The sequence below is a fragment of the Ranitomeya imitator genome, chromosome 6 (genome assembly GCF_032444005.1).
Source record: "Ranitomeya imitator isolate aRanImi1 chromosome 6, aRanImi1.pri, whole genome shotgun sequence".
In the NCBI taxonomy this organism is placed as follows: Eukaryota; Metazoa; Chordata; class Amphibia; order Anura; family Dendrobatidae; genus Ranitomeya; species Ranitomeya imitator.
This window is the reverse complement of record NC_091287.1, coordinates 380,826,794-380,849,099: the sequence shown is the minus strand read 5'-3', so window position 1 is coordinate 380,849,099 and position 22,306 is coordinate 380,826,794. Positions and strand designations below refer to the sequence as shown.

Genomic DNA, 22,306 nt, shown 5'->3' with positions numbered 1-22,306 from the left:
TCCCAATATCTTATGACGTTTCAGTCTTAAACTCAGACCTTCCTCAGACTGGGATGAAAACAACAGTATACAAAAAATAATAAACCCAATTTGTCAAAGGTGATAATATTACAAAAATACTGAAGAAGCCATGTCAATTGAAGAAGCAATATGAATTAATTTATACATGTGCAACATATTTGTCACTGTGATAACATTAATGATAGGTGATGACAATACAGTATATTCCAGTACAAAATAAAGCACCTAGAGGCATGGAGGTATAGGAGTACATTGTATGCCCAAAATTAATTTAGTATCGTAGATGGGCAATATTTTGTGTAGAATATATATAAAAACTTAAAGAAGAGTGAAACAATGAAAAAAAAGGCGAAAATAATGAATAAAGATAAAAATGAGAAAAACAAGTGAAATGGTAATAGTCACAAGTGGTAATTTAGAGATACACTGGTCACATAAGGTGACACTAGTCAGAATTGTAAAAATTGGTCTGGTCATTAACATGCAAACCAGCTTGGGTGGGGTAATGGGGTAAAAAGAAGGATCTACAGATCTCTTTAACCAGTGTTAACTATTATAAAACTTTTTTTTTTTTGCAGGAATTCCTGTTAAATTGTTTGCATCGAGACCTGCAGGCTGGCATAAAAGATCTGTCTAAAGAAGAACGGCTGTGGGAGGTGCAGAGAATTTTGACTGCACTTAAAAGGAAGTTGCGAGAAGCTAAAAGGCAGGTGTGTGGTATTCGAAGTCTTGGCTTGTCTGCTCTGTTAAACCTTTCATCACCAGGCATGCATAATGGCACAGAGAGGACAAGGCTCGCCCTTGTATGGTTCTTGGCGAAGACCCAATGTGCTGAATAGGTGTCATGTGACTTGGACTGTCCCCCTGCCCAATGCAGCTGCGTACATTTCACATGCTGTTCACCTCTTCACTGCTCTTATCTCTTCTCTTTTATCTAGTGTGTTTCATTTCTGCACTGCAGCTGACTCATGACTTTTTACTGGCCAAGTTATCCACGATGTATCTTCACTTTCCACATTTGTGGGTTTTATTGCATAACTTTGTGATTAATAACTAACCTAATGGATGATGGAAAAGATCAGAAAAATGTTACTGCTTTTGCATAGATTCAAAATAATACAATGCATTGAGAACATTTATGTAACATGTATATCGCAAGCTGTAAAGAGTAATTTGTTGGTTTTTTTTAACCATACATAACAGGCATTTTAATTACCTGCCCATCAATGGGGGCGCCAGGTCCTAAGACCCCTCCTCCCGCCAACAGCTCAGTAGATTCTTGAACTGTGTGTAGCGCTGCAGACAGGAGCCCACAGCTCCTGTCTGAGGTTTCCTGGCCTATGCTTTCTATTGAAACTCTACTCCGCTCTTTGTGCGCCGGCCATGGCTCTCACTGATCTGCAGGCAGTTAGTGCCTCCTAAAGAAGAAAAAACATCAAGAAAGTTATTATCCTTTAAAGATACCTTCACATTAAGCGACGCTGCAGCGATACCGACAACGATCCGGATCGCTGCAGCGTCTCTGTTTGGTCGCTGGAGAGCTGTCACACAGACCGCTCTCCAGCGACCAACGATGCCGGTAACCAGGGTAAACATCGGGTAACTAAGCGCAGGGCCGCGCTTAGTAACCCGATGTTTACCCTGGTTACCATCCTAAAAGTAAAAAAAAACGCTACATACTTACCTACAGCCGTCTGTCCTCCAGCGCTGTGCTCTGCTCTCCTCCTGTACTGTCTGTGTGAGCACAGCGGCCGGAAAGCAGAGCGGTGACGTCACCGCTCTGCTTTCCGGCTGACCGACGCTCACAGCCAGAACAGGAGGAGAGCAGAGCACAGCGCTGGAGGACAGACGGCTGTAGGTAAGTATGTAGCGTTTGTTTTTTTTTACTTTTAGGATGGTAACTAGGGTAAACATCGGGTTACTAAGCGCGGCCCTGCGCTTAGTTACCCAATGTTTACCCTGGTTACCAGTGAAGACATCGCTGGATCGGTGTCACACACGCCGATCCAGCGATGTCAGCAGGAGTACAGTGACGAAAAAAAGTTCTGGACTTTATTCAGCGACCAACGATCTCCCAGCAGGGGCCTGATCGTTGGTCGCTGTCACACATAACGATTTCATTAACGATATCGTTGCTACGTCACAAAAAGCAACGATATCGTTAACAATATCGTTATGTGTGAAGGTACCTTAAGCAGTTTTGCCCCTCAGCTGCCAGTGCTCATTTCTAGCCAACGTGCAGTCCTTTCTAAACTTGCCCACTGATGCCTTTTACATTGTTAGTTAAGTAAATAAGGCAGCACACTGCAGCACTAAAACATGCAAACTTGAAAACACGAAATTTGAACTGCATTACTGCACTAGAAATATGAAAAATGAGAGCTTTTAGCGCATAAAAATGGCCAATGTTATGTGTACCTGGTAGCCTCTTTACGGCATCTCTCTTATACCACGTCCTACGCTTGACCTACCTCGCTGAGAATAAACGTCTCCATCTGAATGGGTACATGTGAAAACCTCTTCTTAGACTAAAATTCTCTCTCTCTCTGTGGAGGGTTATTGGACCTGCTGTAATTAAAACACCTGAAGCTAGGAGGCGGAGTGCACGATCAGATCAGATCACATGTACCCATTCAGATGGAGACGTTTATTCTCAGCGAGGTAGGTCAAGCGTAGGACCTGGTATAAGAGAGATGCCGTAAAGAGGCTACCAGGTACACATAAAATTGGCCATTTTTATGCGCTAAAAGCTCTCATTTTTCATATTTCTAGTGCAGTAATGCAGTTCAAATTTCGTGTTTTCAAGTTTGCATGTTTTAGCGCTGCAGTGTGCTGCCTTATTTACTTAAAGGGAACCTGTCACCCCGTTTTTTGAGATTGAGCTATAAATACTGTTAAATAGGGCCTGCGCTGTGCGTTACTATAGTGTATGTAGTGTATCCTGATTCCCCATGTATGCTGAGAAATACATTACCAAAGTCGCCTTTTTGGCCTGTCAATCAGGCTGGTCTGGTCAGGTGGGCGTGTTCACAGCGCTCTTTTCTTCCCCAGCTTTCCGTTGGTGGCGTAGTGGTGTGCGCATGTCCAGAGTTCCGACTTCCCTGCGCCCACGTGAAGACACAGCGCGCGATCTGCGCTGTAATCCCTTGCATCGGTGGGGGCGGCCATCTTCCTGGGTCCGCGCGTGCGCAGATAAAGTGCTCTGCTGCACGGGGCTTCAGGAAAATGGCCGCGGGATGCCGCGCGTGCGCATTAGAGATCGCGGCGGCCATTTTCCCAAAGCCGAGATGCAAACTCGGCTTTGGGAAAATGGCCGCCGCGATCTCTAATGCGCACGCGCGGCATCCCGCGGCCATTTTCCTGAAGCCCCGTGCAGCAGAGCACTCCATCTGCGCACGCGCGGCCCCAGGAAGATGGCCGCCCCCACCGATGCAAGGGATTACAGCGCAGATCGCGCGCTGTGTCTTCACGTGGGCGCAGGGAAGTCGGAACTTTGGACATGCGCACACCACTACGCCACCAACGGAAAGCTGGGGAAGAAAAGAGCGCTGTGAACACGCCCACCTGACCAGACCAGCCTGATTGACAGGCGAAAACGGCGACTTTGGTAATGTATTTCTCAGCATACATGGGGAATCAGGGTGCACTACATACACTATAGTAACGCACAGTGCAGGCCCTATTTAACAGTATTTATAGCTCAATCTCAAAAAACGGGGTGACAGGTTCCCTTTAACTATATACGAGTTGGCGACTCTGGGTTCAGCACCTGTTCACACTTAGTCTATGTTTGGATGTGCAGGTCAGGTTTTTGAAAAAAAATTTTTACATTGTTAGTGACTGATATTCATCTTCTGGAAAATGAACAATTGGCAAAGTAATTTTATCTCGAGTACTTTTCATAGGACTGTGAAACCAAGATCGCCCAAGAAATTGCTAGTCTTTCAAAGGAAGATGTTTCTAAAGAGGAGATGACAGAAAATGAAGAAGAGGTTCTTAATATACTGCTTGCACAGGTAACATTGCGTGTCTGTGAGGACTAACTACACATAGGCCATAGACCACCACCTGACCGCATTGTCAAGGGTCGGGTAAAATGCTTGGGAGAACACACTACGCTGGACTATTTCATAGAAACTAGTTTTAAATCACCTCAAATCATATAGTGAAAATGCAGAAATGTGTGTGGTTGATTACCAGGCAACACTAGATGAGGTATTATGTCTCCTTAAGTCTCTACTGAAAATGTGGGATTAGTGACCAGAAATGTAGTAAAAACTTTGAAAGGTTTCAAAATTTTTGTGTAACATGGAGTTCCACCAAAAAATTGCCACTTTTTCCATTTTGAATCTGCACTGCCAAAATGAGTGAAGTTGGTGAGGAGATAGGGCAAGGCCCACCTGCCCGTCCAATTCATCAAAAGTGCCAGCAATTTGTATGCCAGAGATGCTCCTAGTAGTATTTTTGGCAAAACCAGTCTAAAGATGTGCTGCATTCATTAAGTGGCATTCACCACTGTAATGAGTTTGGCGCCTTGTACCCCAGCAGGAATGGCGTAACCTAAGCTTGTGCTATGCCAGTCTTGGGGAATTGGTGCCATAGTATGTAAACAGGCTTTATCTTACAATGTTGATAACCTCACAAGTTGAAGTAAAGTAGCTGTGATCTGTTTTCACTGGACAACCGCTTTCCAGCCTAACTATGAAGGTTTAGCGATAACCTGTTGTAGAATTGTATAAATGCAGCTGTTGCCTAATATCTTCATCTGTAACAGAATAGCTGCAGATTTTAGTTCTAGATTTTGGAAGGAAAATCTGCTGAATACACCAGCAGCAAAGTGGATGAGGTTTGATAAAGCCATTCACTGCTGACATTTTCTGCTCAGTAATGCATGTCCATTCTTGATGTGGATTATACACCAGATCCACAGCAAAATGTGTAGGTGTGGGCTCAAGTATCCTGACCAACAGTGAGGACATATTGTAAATAAGACAAATTACTGTTGGTGTCACCCATGTCATCACTGCTCTCATGGACACACAGGAGGATCAGGCAGCCATTAGCAGGGAAGCAACAGAAAGTATTCAGACTTTTTATTCAGCTCCGCACTTATCTACAATGGATTTAAAGTAACAAAACCCTTATAAAATTGAGAATTGTTTGGTGCTGATTTCCTTGTGAATTCTAGGTCTGATTTTCTGGAGGATTATAGGCACCCATATGATTCTAGGGATTCTAGGTCTGATTTTTCTGGAGGATTATAGGCACCCATATGAACCTTGTCAGTCTTTATTTGGGCAGCCAGTGGTCCAATACTTTTCAGAGTGAAGAGACTACATAGATACATATTGTACTATAGCATTATATACTAACACAGCTGACTTCTTTTTTGATTTTCTTTTTTTATTTTTATGATAAAAAAATAAAAAAAATAACGTCAGTGCATGGACTGTCAAATGGCAGAGCTCGGCAGTGCCCAGCGGACCCCTTTTAATATAATGGGTCCTTCGGCTTTCCATCACGCTGTTGGGCCTTTTACCAGACACAGTAGCTCAACATGCTGAACTACTTTGTCTAGCGTTGTGTCCGAATCTGTGACTTAGCCTCTGGCGCCCACGGCTGCACACTTTGCCACCACTCGTATTCTACACATTGCATACTTCCTCACTAACGGATGTTTATCCTGTTAGGAAAATGAGATCCTCACGGAGCAAGAAGAGCTTGTAGCAATGGAGCAATTTTTACGAAGACAAATTGCTACAGAGAAGGAAGAAATCGATCGTCTTCGAGCTGAAATATCAGAGATACAAAGGTGGGGGTCATTATACACTCGAGGCCATTAAAGGGGCTGGTCTCTTGATACGGCTTCATGAGCGCACCGCTCCCGTCCCCCAGCTTACTGCTCGCTAAGCGCTGAGCATTCCTGAAGATTGACAGGCAGAAGTTACCACGCACTTCTGGCGCACACAGCTTCTAATATGAAGTAATTTGCAAAGTTGCCTGTTTTTACAGGCACCTTGCAATTATACCCATGTTCAAACATAAGACAACCCCTTACTAGGGGTTTATAAAGGATTTTCTGTCATGTTACCAGGATCATATCACTCTTTATCTTCTAGTCTGCGAGCTGTAGCATCAATGTTGTTTTACTAGATGGAAATGGAAGTAGTGCGCACTGAGCTTATGTAATCCCACTATTCATTCGCATGGAACCATTTTGGTCTAAAGTGTAGATTCTTCTACTATTACACACTACCTGCATCATAGATTAGATTATTTCATATTCATGCCGCATTTTATACTAGCAATGTCAGGCTTGCAACAGGTTTACTGCAGTGTTCAGTAGTAACTTTGTACACATTTAAGGAGGAAATATGTGAAATCTAAACTTACAAGTCCATATTTACCAGCATACCGGTTTATGGCTTTATTTTACAGATTACCTTTTTTATTGCAGCTGTAATGCTTTTTTTCACTCTAGTATAGGAATCTAATTTCAGGTTACTGAATGTTTGGACTTTTGCACTTTTCAAATCTGACTTTTCTCATTGTAGTCGGCAACAACATGGCCGTAGTGAGACCGAGGAGTATTCATCGGAGAGTGAGAGCGAAAGTGAGGATGAAGAAGAGTTACAGATTATTCTGGAGGATCTCCAGCGGCAGAATGAAGAGTTAGAGGTAAGTCCTCTTTTATCTGGATCTTGACTATCAATGGTCATGTACTTAAAGGGTTTTTGCTATTTAATCTCAGAGTAGCATAATATTGGGCACAAGACCCTGATTCCAGGGATATGTCACTTATTAGACTGTGTTGTATTTTCAATACAAACAGTGTTTTATCAGCAGGAGATGAGTTTCCAGGCCTACAGCTCACATGACCAGCAGTCGGGCTAATCTGTGTAACCCAGCCCCCACCACTGATTGGCCACATGCTGACCATGCACGGTAGACAAAACAGGTATTCTATGAAAACTACGCCAAGCAAGTGACACATCTCTAGAATGCGTTTTCTTGACATATGTTTTCTGCTCTCAGAATATATAGCAAAAACCTGGAGACAGATTTCCTTTAAAAGGAATTAGTTGTTTCAAGTATATTTATTGCATTTTTATGTAAATAAAGGGAAAAGGAAACTTAAAAAGGAGATGGGAAGGAAGGACAAAATAAATTGGATTAGAAAATATAAAGGGGTAGGATAACATATTTAGAGAACTCAAAGTTAACAATACACATTGTCAGAGCATTAACCAATGTTCTACAACAATAAGTGTGCAAGGTATAAAAACAAGGGAAAGAGAGGAAAGGAAGAGGGGGGAAATTAAAATAATAAACCCTATAAAGATAGGGAAAAGACAAGTAAGCCTACTAGCTATATTAATAAGGCATGATTAAATGTTGCCATAAATAACAATTCTTGACCCAAAGTCTGGTAAAAAGACAATATACATATCAGCAATAGAAGAAGTCATGCATGCATATAAACAGGGAATAATAGCAACAACAACAAAAAATATTGCTTAAAACGTATGAGTACTTGTCATGTTTGGGAGTACCCTCGAGTAACCCTAGAACTTAGCGGGGAAAGTTTGGTTCAAAAAGTGAGAGAAAAACAGTGGATCAAAAGATATAATGCAATGTCTCTTGTCTTTCTACTTTAACCGTGAAGATATATATATACATATACAGTCATGGTCAAAAGTATTGACACCCCTGCAATTCTGTCAGATAATACTCAGTTTCTTCCTGAAAATGATTGCAAACACAAATTATTTGGTATTATTATCTTCATTTAATTTGTCTTAAATGAAAAAAACACAAAAGAGAATGAAGCAAAAAGCAAAACATTGATCATTTCACACAAAACTCCAAAAATGGGCCAGACAAAAGTATTAGCACCCTCAGCCTAATACTTGGTTGCACAACCTTTAGCCAAAATAACTGCGACCAACCGCTTCCGGTAACCATCATTGAGTTTCTTACAATGCTCTGCTGGAATTTTAGACCATTCTTCTTTGGCAAACTGCTCCCGGTCCCTGATATTTGAAGGGTGCCTTCTCCAAACTGCCATTTTTAGATCTCTCCACAGGTGTTTTATGGGATTCAGGTCTGGACTCATTGCTGGCCACCTTAGAAGTCTCCAGAGCTTTCTCTCGAACCATTTTCTAGTGCTTTTTGAAGTGTGTTTTGGGTCATTGTCCTGCTGGAAGACCCATGACCTCTGAGGGAGACCCAGCTTTCTCACACTGGGCCCTACATTATGCTGCAAAATTTGTTGGTAGTCTTCAGACTTCATAATGCCATGCACACGGTCAAGCAGTCCAGTGCCAGAGGCAGCAAAGCAACCCCAAAACATCAGGGAACCTCCACCATGTATGACTGTAGGGACCTTGTTCTTTTCTTTGAATGCCTCTTTTTTTCTCCTGTAAACTCTATGTTGATGCCTTTGCCCAAAAAGCTCTACTTTTGTCTCATCTGACCAGAGAACATTCTTCCAAAACGTTTTAGGCTTTTTTAGGTGGGTTTTGGCAAACTCCAGCCTGGCTTTTTTATGTGTCGGGCTAAGTGGTGGGGTCTTCCTGGGTCTCCTACCACACAGTCCCTTTTCATTCAGACGCCGACAGATATTACGGGTTGACACTGTTGTACCCTCGGACTGCAGGGCAACTTGAACTTGTTTGGATGTTAGTCGAGGTTCTTTATCCAACATCCGCACAATCATGCGTTGAAATCTCTTGTCAATTTTTCTTTTCCGTCCACATCTAGGGAGGTTAGCCACAGTGCCATGGGCTTTACACTTCTTGATGACACTGGGCACGGTAGACACAGGAACATTCAGGTCTTTGGAGATGGACTTGTAGCCTTGAGATTGCTCATGCTTCCTCACAATTTGGTTTCTCAAGTCCTCAGACAGTTCTTTGGTCTTCTTTCTTTTCTCCATGCTCAATGTGGTACACACAAGGACACAGGACAGCGGTAGAGTCAACTTTAATCCATGTCAACTGGCTGCAAGTGTGATTTAGTTGTTGCCAACACCTGTTAGGTGCCACAGGTAAGTTACAGGTGCTGTTATTTACACAAATTAGAGAAGCATCACATGATTTTTCGAACAGTGCCAATACTTTTGTCCACCCCCTTTTTATGTTTGGTGTGGAATTATATCCAATTTGGCTTTAGGACAATTCTTTTTGTGTTTTTTCATTTAAGACACATTAAATGAAGATAATAATACCAAAGAATTTGTGTTTGCAATCATTTTCAGGAAGAAACTGAGTATTATCTGACAGAATTGCAGGGGTGTCAACACTTTTGGCCATGACTGTATATATATATATAGTTGTAATCCAGGAAGAAAAGAGTTTGTAATCAGAATAGGACCTGTTGTTTAGATCCGTTTTTTGTGTTAAATGTAGTTAAATGTATTTTTTTTAATAATTTGGTTTCTTTTTTAACATGTCGCAAACTGGAATTGAAAATACACTGTGTTCCAAATTATTATGCACAAAGAATTTAGGAGTGATAAGGTTAGCATTTTTTTGTTTGTCATTTAAACTCATTGATGGTGATGTGTCATGGCTCTTTATATCACTGAAAGCAATTGCAGATACCTGTGCAAATTAGTTTGGCAGGTGTGTCCAAATAAAGGCAAGACTACTTAAGAAGGCTGTTCCACATTATTAAGCAGCCTACATTTTTGGCCAAAATGGGAAAGAAAAAGGATGTGTCGGCTGCTGAGAAGCAACAAATTGTGGAGTATTTAGGTCAAGGCATGACTACAATCAACATTGCCAAGACACTTCATCGTGATCATCGCTCAATCAAGAAGTATGTAGCTGATTCCCAGCACACACGTGTGCGTGCTGATAAGGAAAAATTGAGGACTCTTTCCAACAGGCAATTGCGTAAGGTTAAAAGAGCAGCTGCAAAAATGCCTTGTCATAGCAGCAGACAAGTTTTTGAAGCTGCTGGTGCCTCCAACGTCCCCAGAACAACAAGATGCAGGGTCCTTCAGAGGTTTGCAGCTGTGCGTAAGCCATCCTGTCGACCACCTCTATCCACTGCACACAAGCAGAAACGGCTCCAGTGGGCCAAACGATACATGAAGACTGATCTCCAAACTGTTTTTTTCACCGATGAGTGCCATGCAACGCTCGATGGTCCAGATGGATGGAGTGGATGATGTCTGGTTGATGGGACACCCCATGAAAACACAGCTAAGGCACCAACAAGGAGGAGGTGGAGTAATGTTTTGGGCTGGAATCATGGGGAGAGAGATTGTCGGCCCCTTTATGATCCCTGAAGGGGTAAAGATGAACTCCATAATCTATGTGGAGTTTCTAAAACAACACTTCCTGCCATGGTTCAAGAGGAAGAACCGTGCTTTCCGCAGCAAGGTCATTTTCGTGCATGATAATGCACCATCTCATGCTGCAAAAACACATCTGCATCTCTGGCTGCTATGGGCATAAAAGAGGACAAACTTATGGTGTGGCCACCATCTTCCCCTGAAGTCAACCCCATTGAGAACCTCTGGAGCATCATCAAAAGGAGTGTCTATGATGGCGGGAGGCAGTTCACATCTAAGCAACAGCTCTGGGAGAGTATTCTGTCCACATGCAAATCAATTGAAGCAGAAACCATCCAAAAACTGACAAATTCTACGGACGAGAGAGTTCAGAAGCTTCTTTCGAACAAGGGGTCCTATGTGCAAATGTAACATCACCTAGAATAAAGTTTCTCCTTCGCCTCATTGGGGGACACAGGACCATGGGTTATGCTGCTGTCTCTAGGAGGCTGACACTAAGCTGAGACAAAAAAAGGTTAGCTCCTCCCCTGCAGTATACACCCTCATGCTGGCTTCCAGAGACCCAGTTTAAGCTTAGTGTCTGTAGGAGGCACACTGATTTTTAATCCTCATGGATTTTTTTTTTTTTTTCATTTTCAATCTATTCCGGACGAAGGGGGCGACGGATTCTTCTAAGGTCCGATCTCCCCCGAACCAACAACAGGCGAGCACGGGAGTTTCACCTCACCGTATCCTCTCCTGCGACGTGGGAGCCACTGCCTGAGCTGACCTTTTTTGGGCGACGGTTTCTCCCCTAAAAGGGCCCCAATCTCCCCCTTTTTTATACAGACGAGCACTGGTGTTTTACCTCCAGTATCCTCCTCTGCAGCCAGGCCTTTTTATTGCCGGACATCTGCCCTGTCCACCAGGTTCTACCCTCGGCTGTACAGTGGTCCTATCCCCGTGGCGTCCGTGCAGACCACACTGCATCACCAATGCTCTGCGTGACTCAGATGGTGGACGGTTCCTCTCCACCCCCCATCGGGGGCCGGTGGATAGAGGCTTCCCAACCCCTGCACCGTCCCTATTCCAAGGCACCCTCTCACCTCCAGATCAGGGTAAGTGTCCTGTGGGGGAATTGGGGGGGGTCGCCGGCGGTTCGGAGGGCTCCTCAAACTTCTGGCACATCGGCAGGCTGATACCGCTCATTGGGGGGCGGTGTCCCCGTTTTTTTCGGCTCTTGCGGCCGCGCGCCGGGCCGAGGCCGCAAATTTAGCCCCCGGCTTCGGCCTAGCCGCTGGTCGCCGCCGTTAGGCTCCGCCCACTCCTGCGCGTCACAGCGGCGCCGCCCCCCGGTCCTGGCGCTTCTCGCAGCCGCCGAGATCTCTCTCCTGATCTCGGCGACCATCTTGGTCCCTCACTACAGCGCCGCAGCTCCTGCCTGTCGCATCTCCGGTGTGTCACAGTGGCCCACGTGCAGCCGGCTTTCACTTCTCAGAGGGGAATTCTTCGCAGTTCGTCTTCCCTGGACAGCGGGACACAGGACCGGGGTAAGGAGACATCGTTGGCTCTCCTCTGCAGCGCCGCCCTCTCAGGCTCGGTTACACTTTATAGACACTTTTTTGCATTAGAATCATGTCGCAGTCAAGGTCTAAAAAAATCCTCTAAGGTGCATACGACCTTTTTTTCTGCGTGTACCACCTGCCAGGCCCCACTTCCCAGGCCTCAAAGCTCTCCCCTCTGCTCTGCCTGCGATGCTCCATGTGCCCAGGAGTCCTCCACCGCCACCGACTCCGGCGTACCTAGTCCCCCCCCGTGGGTCGCCTCGCTTTCACAGTCCGTGGATTTTTTAGCTAACGCCATCAAATCCATTCAAAATCCTCCCGGGGAACGAGGCAATCCGTTACAGGTGTTAAGAGATCCCTCCATAGCAGGGGAATCGTCGGCCAGCAGGGGCCGCTCTCCTCTTAAAGAGGCACGGTCATCCAGAAAACGGATCCGTACTACCTCTCCTGAGCGTTCACCTCGCCACTCAGACTCTGGCAGCTCCACCTCTCGCTCTCCCTCTTTGGGGGCTCGCAGCGTTCAAGACTCTGAACATGAGTCCGAGATATCTTTGGACCCGGAGGCTCCGGAGTTCAGAGCTACGGTTGACTTCCTCATTGTAGCAGTCAATCACGCACTTAAGGTGAATGACGACTCTAATTCCGCTCCGGAACACGCGGTCTCCTTTTCCAGAACCAAACGTTCTCACAAATCTTTTGCCTCTCATCCAGCCTTCCTGGATATAGTCAGGCGTCACAGGGAGCGCCCAGACAAGCGCTTCACGGGTAAGAAGGACTTGGTTTCCAAGTATCCCTTCTCAGCTGATCTCGTGAAAGACTGGACGGATCCCCCTACTGTAGATCCGCCGGTCTCGCGCCTGGCTTCTAAAACTCTTCTTTCAGTCCCGGAGGGCGCTTCAATTAAGAGCCCCACTGAACGCCAGATAGACTCCCTAGCTCGGTCTGTGTACGAAGCCTCTGGCTCTTCCCTGTCTCCCTCCTTCGCCGCGGCTTGGGTGACCAAGGCTATGGTTTCCTGGGCGGATGCTCTAGCGAAATCCATTAATGAGCACGATCTCCCCTCTGAAATGGCGGACCTAGCTAAGCAGTTAGCCATGGCCAGTGATTATGTGATGTTCGCATCCCTCGACGCGGCGAATTGCGCAGCATCGGCGGCTTCCAACGCCATCGCTATTAGAAGGGCTCTTTGGCTCAGAGATTGGCGCGCAGATTCTTCCTCTAAAAAATCCCTGATCTCTCTCCCTTTTCAAAGCGGGCGTCTTTTCGGTGAAAAGCTTGACCAGCTTATTTCCGACGCCACAGGGGGAAAGAGCAAGTTTCTTCCCCAACAGAGGCCCAAGGCGGCTTTCCAGCGCCAGCCTTACTTTCGTTTTCGGCCTTTTCGTACCAGCCCAGCCTGGTCCAATCCCTCCGGTCTTCCCAGATCAGACCGTTCCGCTCGCACAGACAGAGACGCTCGTCCATCCTTCAGGCCTAATCCTTCCTGGCACGGGAAACCGAGGCAGCCCAGAACCAGAGGTTCGAGACCCCCCCAGATTCCCGTCTCAATGACTTGGGAACGGCGCCAGTCGATACCATCAGAGTAGGCGGACGTCTACTCCTTTTTCAGCAAGCCTGGCTTTCCGTCGTTCACGACGAATGGGTCAGGGATCTGGTATCGTCTGGCTACAAGATAGAGTTCTCCTCTCCTCCTCCAACTCGGTTTTTCCCCTCTCGTCTCCCCAGTTCGGGAGCTCAGTCTCGCGCCCTTCTTTGCGCCATCCACTCCCTCCGCCAGAGCGGGGTCATTGTTCCGGTCCCGGAACACGAGAGGTTCAAAGGCTTCTACTCAAACCTCTTCGTCGTGCCAAAGAAGGACGGGAAAGTGCGTCCCATTTTGGATCTGAAGCTCCTGAACAAGTGCGTAAGAGTCCGGCACTTCAGGATGGAATCGCTCAGATCGGTCATCTCTTCCATGGAAAGAGGGGAATTCTTGGCCTCGATAGACATCAGGGATGCCTATCTTCACATCCCGATTTTCCCGCCTCATCAGAGGTTCCTCCGTTTTGCCATTCTGGAGGATCACTTCCAGTTCACGGCCCTACCCTTCGGCCTCGCCACGGCGCCCAGGGTATTCACCAAGGTTATGGCGGCTGTCATGGCCATTCTTCACTCTCGAGGAGTCGTCGTGTTACCGTACTTAGACGACCTCCTCATAAAGGGCCCGTCTTTCCAAGCCTGCGAGTCAAGCGTCCACATTACCCTGGATTCTCTTTCGCGCCTGGGCTGGCTGATCAACTTGGACAAGTCCTCTCCCGTTCCTGCCCGTCGGATCTCCTTTCTGGGAATGATCCTGGACACTTCAAGGGGGCTGGTCTTGCTTCCTCGGTCCAAGGCCCAAGCGCTCCAACAGGGGGCCCGTACGCTCTGCCATTCTCGCCCGCGAACCATTCGGTTCGCCATGAAGATCCTGGGAAAGATGGTTGCGGCAATCGAAGCGGTTCCCTTTGCTCAACTCCATCTTCGCCCCTTGCAACAGGCTCTGCTGGACAACTGGGACAGGAGTCTTTTTTCTCTCGACCACCCTTGTCCCCTGTCCCCAAGGGTCAGACAATCTCTCGTTTGGTGGACCCTGGGCCCATCTCTTCGCCAGGGGAAGTCCTTCCTTCCGATCCGCTGGTTAGTGGTGACCACCGACGCCAGTCTTCTTGGCTGGGGGGCGGTGTTTCTTCACCACTCTGCCCAGGGCCGTTGGACTGTTCGGGAATCCAGACTCCCCATCAACATTCTAGAGATTCGTGCTATCAGACTTGCACTGAGTCACTTCCACGCTCTGCTCGCGGGTCACCCAATACGAGTCCAATCGGACAACGTCACGGCGGTGGCTTACATCAACCACCAGGGGGGTACCCGCAGCAGGGCGGCGATGCGGGAAGTCTCCCTCATCCTTCGTTGGGCCGAAACCAACCACTCCATCATCTCCGCGGTGCACATCCCGGGAGTCGAGAACTGGGCGGCGGACTTCCTGAGCCGCCAGGGTCTTGCCTCGGGGGAGTGGGAACTCCACCCAGAGGTTTTCCAACAGATCTGTCTTCGTTGGGGCACCCCGGACGTGGATCTGATGGCGTCCAGATTGAACGCCAAGGTCCACAACTTCATTGCACGTTCTCGGGATCCCCAGGCCATAGGAGTGGACGCGCTGATTTCTCCATGGCATCAGTTTCAGCTCCCATACGTGTTCCCTCCCCTTCCCTTACTGCCGAAGGTAATCCGAAAGATCAAGACGGAGGGAGTTCCGGTCATTCTGGTCGCTCCAGACTGGCCTCGTCGCGCGTGGTACGCGGAACTCGTCCAGCTCGTAGCCGACGTTCCCTTGCGGTTGCCAGACCGCCCAGACCTACTTCGCCAAGGACCGATTTACCATCAGAGCTCAGGGGCCCTACGTTTAACGGCGTGGCTGTTCAAACCTGGATTCTAACTCGTGCCGGTTTCTCTCAGCAGGTCATTCCCACCATGTTAAGTGCTCGCAAGGCGTCTTCTGCCTCTATCTACCACCGTGTCTGGAAGACCTTCTTCTCATGGTGCAGGCTCCGAGGGCACCCTCCGCTCGTGTTCTCTATCCCTTGTATCCTGAATTTCCTTCAGTCTGGTCTGGATTCCGGTTTGGCCCTGAGCTCTCTTAAAGGTCAGATCTCAGCCTTATCCGTGCTGTTCCAGCGTAGGATCGCCACCAACCTTCAGGTCAAGACTTTCATTCAGGGAGTCTCCCATGTTGTTCCTCCCTACAGGATGCCGTTGGAGTCCTGGGATCTCAACTTGGTCCTGGGGGTTCTCCAGGAACCTCCGTTCGAACCCCTTCAAGACGTTCCGCTCTCTGTCCTCTCTTGGAAGGTCGCCTTCCTGGTAGCGGTGACGTCCATCAGAAGGGTTTCAGAGCTCGCCGCTCTATCCTGCCGGGCACCTTTCCTTGCCTTTCATCAGGACAAGGTAGTCCTACGTCCTTCTCCGGCATTTCTTCCAAAGGTGGTCTCATCTTTCCACCTTAACGAGGACATCATTCTTCCCTCCTTTTGTCCGCAGCCCAAACATAGGGTCGAGAAGGCTCTCCATACTCTGGACGTGGTACGGGCCCTCAGGAGGTACATTTCCAGAACGGCGCACTTCAGGAAATCGGACGCCCTTTTCGTGCTCCCGGTGGGTCACAGAAAGGGTTTGGCTGCGTCTAAATCCACGATAGCCAGATGGATCCGATCTGCTATCCAGGAATCCTATCGGGTCAGGGGCAGTCCTATCCCGGCGGGGATTAGAGCACACTCCACTCGGTCGATGGGTGCTTCCTGGGCCATCCGGCACCAGGCAACAGCGGAGCAGGTTTGCAAGGCCGCAACGTGGTCCAGCCTGCATACCTTCACAAAGCATTACAATGTTCACATCCAATCCTCTGCGGACGCGGCCCTTGGCAGGTGTATCCTGCAGGCGGCCGTTGCGCATTTGTAATCAGATGGTACACGGAGTTACTTGGTTGTATTGTTTCCCTCCCAGGGACTGCTTTGGGACGTCCCATGGTCCTGTGTCCCCCAATGAGGCGAAGGAGAAATAGGGATTTTTGTGTGTACTCACCGTAAAATCCTTTTCTCCGAGCCACTCATTGGGGGACACAGCACCCACCCTGGTAGCCTTACGGCTTGTTATCTTTTTTAGTCTTTGACTGTTGTTTGACAGGTTATATTCTAATGTTTTTTGATATATTGTTCTTATTATCCTACTGCTTTTGCACTGAACTGGGTCTCTGGAAGCCAGCATGAGGGTGTATACTGCAGGGGAGGAGCTAACCTTTTTTTTGTCTCAGCTTAGTGTCAGCCTCCTAGAGACAGCAGCATAACCCATGGTCCTGTGTCCCCCAATGAGTGGCTCGGAGAAAAGGATTTTACGGTGAGTACACACAAAAATCCCTATTTTCACTTGAAAACTGTTTGATTTCATTTTGTAATAAGCTGAAAATGCTTAGAACTTCACAATTGACCATTTTTTTGTTCAAAATTAATTAAAAAAGGTTGAAAACTCTGCTGTGCATAATAATTTGGAACATGCATTTTGAGTGTTTATTTTTTTTAAAAAAGATACTGTTTTCATAGGCAGTTTGTTCCAAAACATTGCAGTTATACTAGAATAGTAGATGACTGGAAAGTAACAATGATTGCAATTCAGATAGGTAATTTAGAGAAAATATGAGGAAATATTATTTGCATAATTGGAACACAGTGTAAATCTTTCAATTTTCACATTGGTTGTTGGAGCTTTTTTAGGCTTAACACATGTTCATTATCTGCAATGGTTGTTTTATTTATTAACTTGTGCAAAAGTGATTGTGAAGGGAGGGAAGCGGGGTCAGATGTGACATCTATTGTGAATGGTAGATCCTGTGTAATCAGCTGTGTATAGAGGTTACACTCCTTGAAATCCTATCTGATAACCTGAAGATTTGCTCTAAACTCTTAACAGGGAGTATGAGCCTAAAAAACCCCAGTGTGAAAATCGCAGGATTACCATTTTTTTGTAAACGTTTTGGATCTTTGCCAAGCTAGCATACCTTCAGGTTCTCTCGATTTCTTCCTCCTTGCTTGGCTTTTGGAGGTCCTTGTTTGTGTGACTTGTGTTGTGGTGTGCTTAGAATACACATACTAGTTAGATACTTGACGTTTTGCAATTTATTCCAAGTCTACAACTTCTTTTGTCAGATTAAGAACAATCATTTGAACCAAGCCATTCACGAGGAGCGAGAAGCGATCATTGAGCTGCGTGTGCAGCTTAGGCTGTTACAGATGCAGCGCATAAAATCCGAGCAGCTGCAAGATGAAGAGGAGCCGGGGAAAGCGGGCAGCAGAGCCCAGCTGCAGAGAGATGCCGCCTCCGAAACAAAGACGAAAGAGCAAGCGAGACCCTCGCCAGTAAAGGACTGGAAGGAAACTCTGATATGAGAAGTGAATCCCATGTAAAGTGCTTATTAACCCTTTCAGGCCATCGCTGTGATTTTGATTTCGCACAGTAACTGCCCTCCTGAGGAAAACGGTCTTTTTTTTTTCTTTCTCTTTTATGTTCCAGTTCTTGGGGTTCTGGCTTTTCTGGGTCACTTCTATAAAATAACGATTATTTTGTACTCGCATTAATGGTGAAAAAAGAATGTAGTTTTCTGAATGATGGGACTCTTGGCAAGTTTCAGAAATGTGGCTATAAGGGGTTTTTTTTTGTTCGTTTTTTTAAACACTTATTTCTAGGTGATTTTATGATACAGATGTTACCAGGCACACCATTCTATATTATTTATTCGTGAGTATCTTGGCATCAGAGCAGCTTTAAGATACAGGTTTTTGTTTTTTTTAATTTCCATAAGCCAGGGACTTTGCAGCTGTGAATGCACCTGTTTGAGACTACTGCAAATAAAACTTTTATTATATAGCTGTACATGGTTCTAAATGATCTGATCAGCTCTCCAGTGTTGCTGGCTTGCCGCCGTTATTGCTTTCCCGCACCCTGAGTGAGCTATGACTTGAGGTCGTGCAGTTGTGCTGTACAGAACGGCATTCATTTCTTGCATTATGTGCTCTGGAGATCTTCACCACATGTCTAACTTGGCAATTGAAGCATTAGCAACCAGAATATGGAGTAGGACCGCTTTCCATACCTTAAGGCTACATTCCCACGATGAGCTTTTGGTGAGTTTTTGATGTTGCAGATTTTTGACACCCATTAAGTAAAATAGGTTGCTTGCATTTTTTTCAAAAATATGCAGCATGAAAAAAACTCACCATATACTCGTTGTGAGAATGTAGCTGAACACAACCTCAAACTAAACCACACTGTCATGGTCCTTTCCCATACTTGTGAGAAATAGCCATTTTACACACTAAGCGTAAGTGCACTCCTTTAGTATTTGCAGCATACTTTTCTGCTGCAGAAACCAGTGTGTTAGCAGGAAAAACTATGCATAAAATATGCCCGTTTTGCCTGCAGTTTGTGTTTTTACTTGTCATTTTTCTTTCCTCATTTATTTCAATGGGTGAAAAACACTTAAAGAATCAACATTTGAGCGTGATCTGTGATAAGAAAAAAGCAGCATGTGCAGGAGATTTCACAAATCTCAGTTACTTTGCCGATACTGTAAAATTTAGTGCTTTTGTTCACTGCAAAAATGTGCTGGTAAAAAAAACAAACAAATGTGACAAAAATGCACCGTGTGAACAAGCCCTAAGGCTATGTGCCCACGTTGCGGATTTCTGTGCGGATGTTTCCACTCAGTTTTTGAAAAATCCGCAGGTAAAACGCACTGCGTTTTACCTGTGGATTTACCGTTGATTTGCAGCGTTTTTTGTGTGGATTTCACCAGCGGCTTTACACCTGCGGATTCCTATTAAGGAGCAGGTGTAAAACGCTGCGGAATCCGCACGAAGAATTGACATGCTGTGGAAAATAAACCGCAGCATTTCCGCGCGGTATTTTCTGCAGCATGGGCACTGCAGATTTGGTTTTCCATAGGTTTACATGGTACTGTAAACCTGATGGAAAACTGCTGCGGATCCGCAGCAGCCAATCCGCTGCGGATCCGCAGCAGCCAATCCGCTGCGGATCCGCAGCAGCCAATCCGCTGCGGATCCGCAGCAGCCAATCCGCTGCGGATCCGCAGCAGCCAATCCGCTGCGGATCCGCAGCAGCCAATCCGCTGCGGATCCGCAGCAGCCAATCCGCTGCGGATCCGCAGCAGCCAATCCGCTGCGGATCCGCAGCAGCCAATCCGCTGCGGATCCGCAGCAGCCAATCCGCAACGTGTGCACTTAGCCTTACTCCTTTCTATGAATGTGCTCCGTGAATAAGCACAGAAGGCAAGTGATCTCAAATACAGACCGAGCTAATGGCGCAGACTGCTGCAGAGGTTTAGAGTAAAGCAAAATGTGTAAAAGCTACAAAAGTGCAGAACACAAATGGATATTAGTTTTTTTTCAGAAGTACAGGTTCTTCGAAATGTGAATTAAGCAGCACATTCCTAGCCACCAGTGTGTTTGACGTAACGGGTTATATTACTGTTCCAAGTAACCTCATATGATATAATCATATACTGCCTAGTAAAAGTAAAACATGACCGCAGTTCATGTAGCCCCTCGAGACATGACGTTTCTCCTGGAGAAAAGGTTGAGATCCTGTGTGTATGCCGTGAACTGTCGACCCCAGTAATCCAAGTTGCCTGTAAACTGTGGCACAAAAGATGCACTTTGGTCAGACTTGAACTTTCTCTCCCCTTATTTTTTGTGTAGCCGTTGAACATTACCACAAAAATGCCTGCTCTTGCCAGCTCCACTGATGTGCATTAGTGGGGAAAAAAACAAAACTCCTTTAAATTATTTTGTGACGTGATTGATTGAGGGGAATCTCCGATTTGGACTAGTAGAACATATTTGCATCTTGAGTTGCACTTGAAGATTGCCTATTCCTTAGAGTGTAATGAGCTTTACCATTCAGTCTTTCACTTCACCTTTTTGTGCCTTTCTGCTTTATTTGAAAACTACTTGTTGGTTATCTGCTCATACACCACTTTTCATTGTTGGCTATTTTTTTTTTTTTTTTTTTTGAGAAATCATATCTTTTCTTTTGAAGATGGAAAGCTGAAGTTTCATCACTTCTTGTAATGTGCTGTATTCTGTGATGGCAATCAGTCTTAACAATTCTACAGATTACCCTCTTGCAATCCTCCTTAAATCTAGGTGATAAAGTGGTGACAGATACTTGAGATGAAGGCAGCTGTTATTTGCCAGTAAATTACTGTAGGGTTGGGTTTCTTCTGTGACATTGCTATATAGGCTCAAACTACTTGAAGCCCATGAATAGGTCTTCCCTTTTTGTATTTTAAGTGCAAACCACATATGCTATTTACTGGTGATATAGCTTCAGTTATCACACATGGTTGAGGAATCACCTCATTTTGTTATGCAGTGGTGATCCTGAAAACCAACATAATATGCATAAGACACTTATTGCTCCAGATTCTTAGGTGACCTAGCTCCATTCAATGGTTGACCGTCACCATGTGGCTTTCGCCAGAGCTGTGAAATATTATAGATTAATTGTGCATGTTTATACTGAAGCCCCAGCAATACTTTGGTCTGGAAACCATTTTCTTGGAGCCATTAAAAGCACATTCCAGTCCTATTTAGGAGATACAGGGTTGCTTGGTGCTTAGATATGTACAGTGGAGTTGTAGAGTGACAGTAGTCTGGTATTTAACAGGTACCATCATTAAGTGAGAAGTGCTAGCAGTGTGATCCTGTGCGTAAAACAAAAACTAATTCACCTTTTACCTCTTACTCGTGGGTGACCATTTCCTATTCCCCAAGTGTCAATGGCAAAATGGGTGGCACTGCTAATGACGATATAACTGGAGTGAGCCACCCTACAAGTTCTACATGTTCCATAAATGTGTACACAGGTAGAGTGCAGATTTGCTCTTTTGTCATATTCCTATTGTTTTAAATGGCTAAATGAAGTGTTAACATTTCCTTCTGTCTGTTACAAATACATTTTGTATTTACTAATGTTGGTCCATTTTGAAGCATTGCGTTCCAATAGACACTTACCAGTATTTTTTTTTTTCTCCCAACTTTATGTAAGTCTCTTAGTTAATGTTTCTTATCCAGGCATCATGCAACAGAGCAAATAAAAAATCTGTTTTAATCCTGCATGTCATGTTTTACTTGAGTCTTCGACATTAGTTGTACCTGTACGTCATATTTGCATAGGTGTTCCCGCAAATGGACATACCGGTATGTCCTAGTGATTGTGCAGGCATTTACCATGGGAGCTTTGCTTAACTGAGAGCCTAGCTCCTGCAGTAAAAGCCAGTGCCAGCATTGTCCCTATCTGTTTAACACTAAACCATGCGATTGTGGGTTGCTGATGGTTGTGCTATGGCAATCTGTCTGTAAAAGAATGATCTCCACGTCTGCAAGGTACATAGACTATGAAATGTTCAAGTCTCGTAGAGGGAGTAAATAAAAGGGTAAAAAAAGTAAATAAAAAAGCTTACAAATCATAAAAAAAAAAAATTCTCTAATTTTTCATGTTTATGTAAAAATTAACAAACTACATATTTGGTATTGTCGCATCCAGACAGGCGCAATTAATATAACACTCACGTTATTTAACCCTTATATAAACGAAAGCTGCAAAAAGTGGAATAAAAAGTAATCAAAAAGATGTATGTAAATAAAAATGGCATCAGTAAAAATGCTGTCTTGGCAGCTCTGTTAGTGTAAAAATATAAGATAGCACTCCAAATATAGTGGTTTAGAAAATATGTCTTTCTTCAAAATTAAGTGTGCAAAGACCTAAAAATACCTATATAAATCTGGTATCGCTGTAATCAGGGCTGTGGAATCGGTAAGCCAAACCACCCACTGACTCCTGAATTTCT

General features: G+C 45.5%; 1 protein-coding gene across 3 annotated transcripts in view; it reads left to right on the top strand.

Annotated features, from left to right (window-relative positions):
• RALBP1 (ralA binding protein 1) overlaps nucleotides 1–21,572 on the top strand; it is a 75,738-nt gene extending 54,166 nt beyond the window's left edge. The window contains exons 6-10 of one of the 3 annotated variants that reach the window (XM_069731049.1): nucleotides 600–731; nucleotides 3,927–4,037; nucleotides 5,712–5,833; nucleotides 6,576–6,699; nucleotides 17,586–21,572. In XM_069731049.1, coding sequence (XP_069587150.1) covers nucleotides 600–731; nucleotides 3,927–4,037; nucleotides 5,712–5,833; nucleotides 6,576–6,699; nucleotides 17,586–17,825 — 729 coding nt within the window. In that variant the 3' untranslated portion in view covers nucleotides 17,826–21,572. The remainder of the gene's footprint in view (nucleotides 1–599; nucleotides 732–3,926; nucleotides 4,038–5,711; nucleotides 5,834–6,575; nucleotides 6,700–17,585) is intronic. The other 2 variants (XM_069731050.1, XM_069731051.1) reach the window with 2 other exon arrangements.
• Nucleotides 21,573–22,306: the final 734 nt, after the last annotated feature.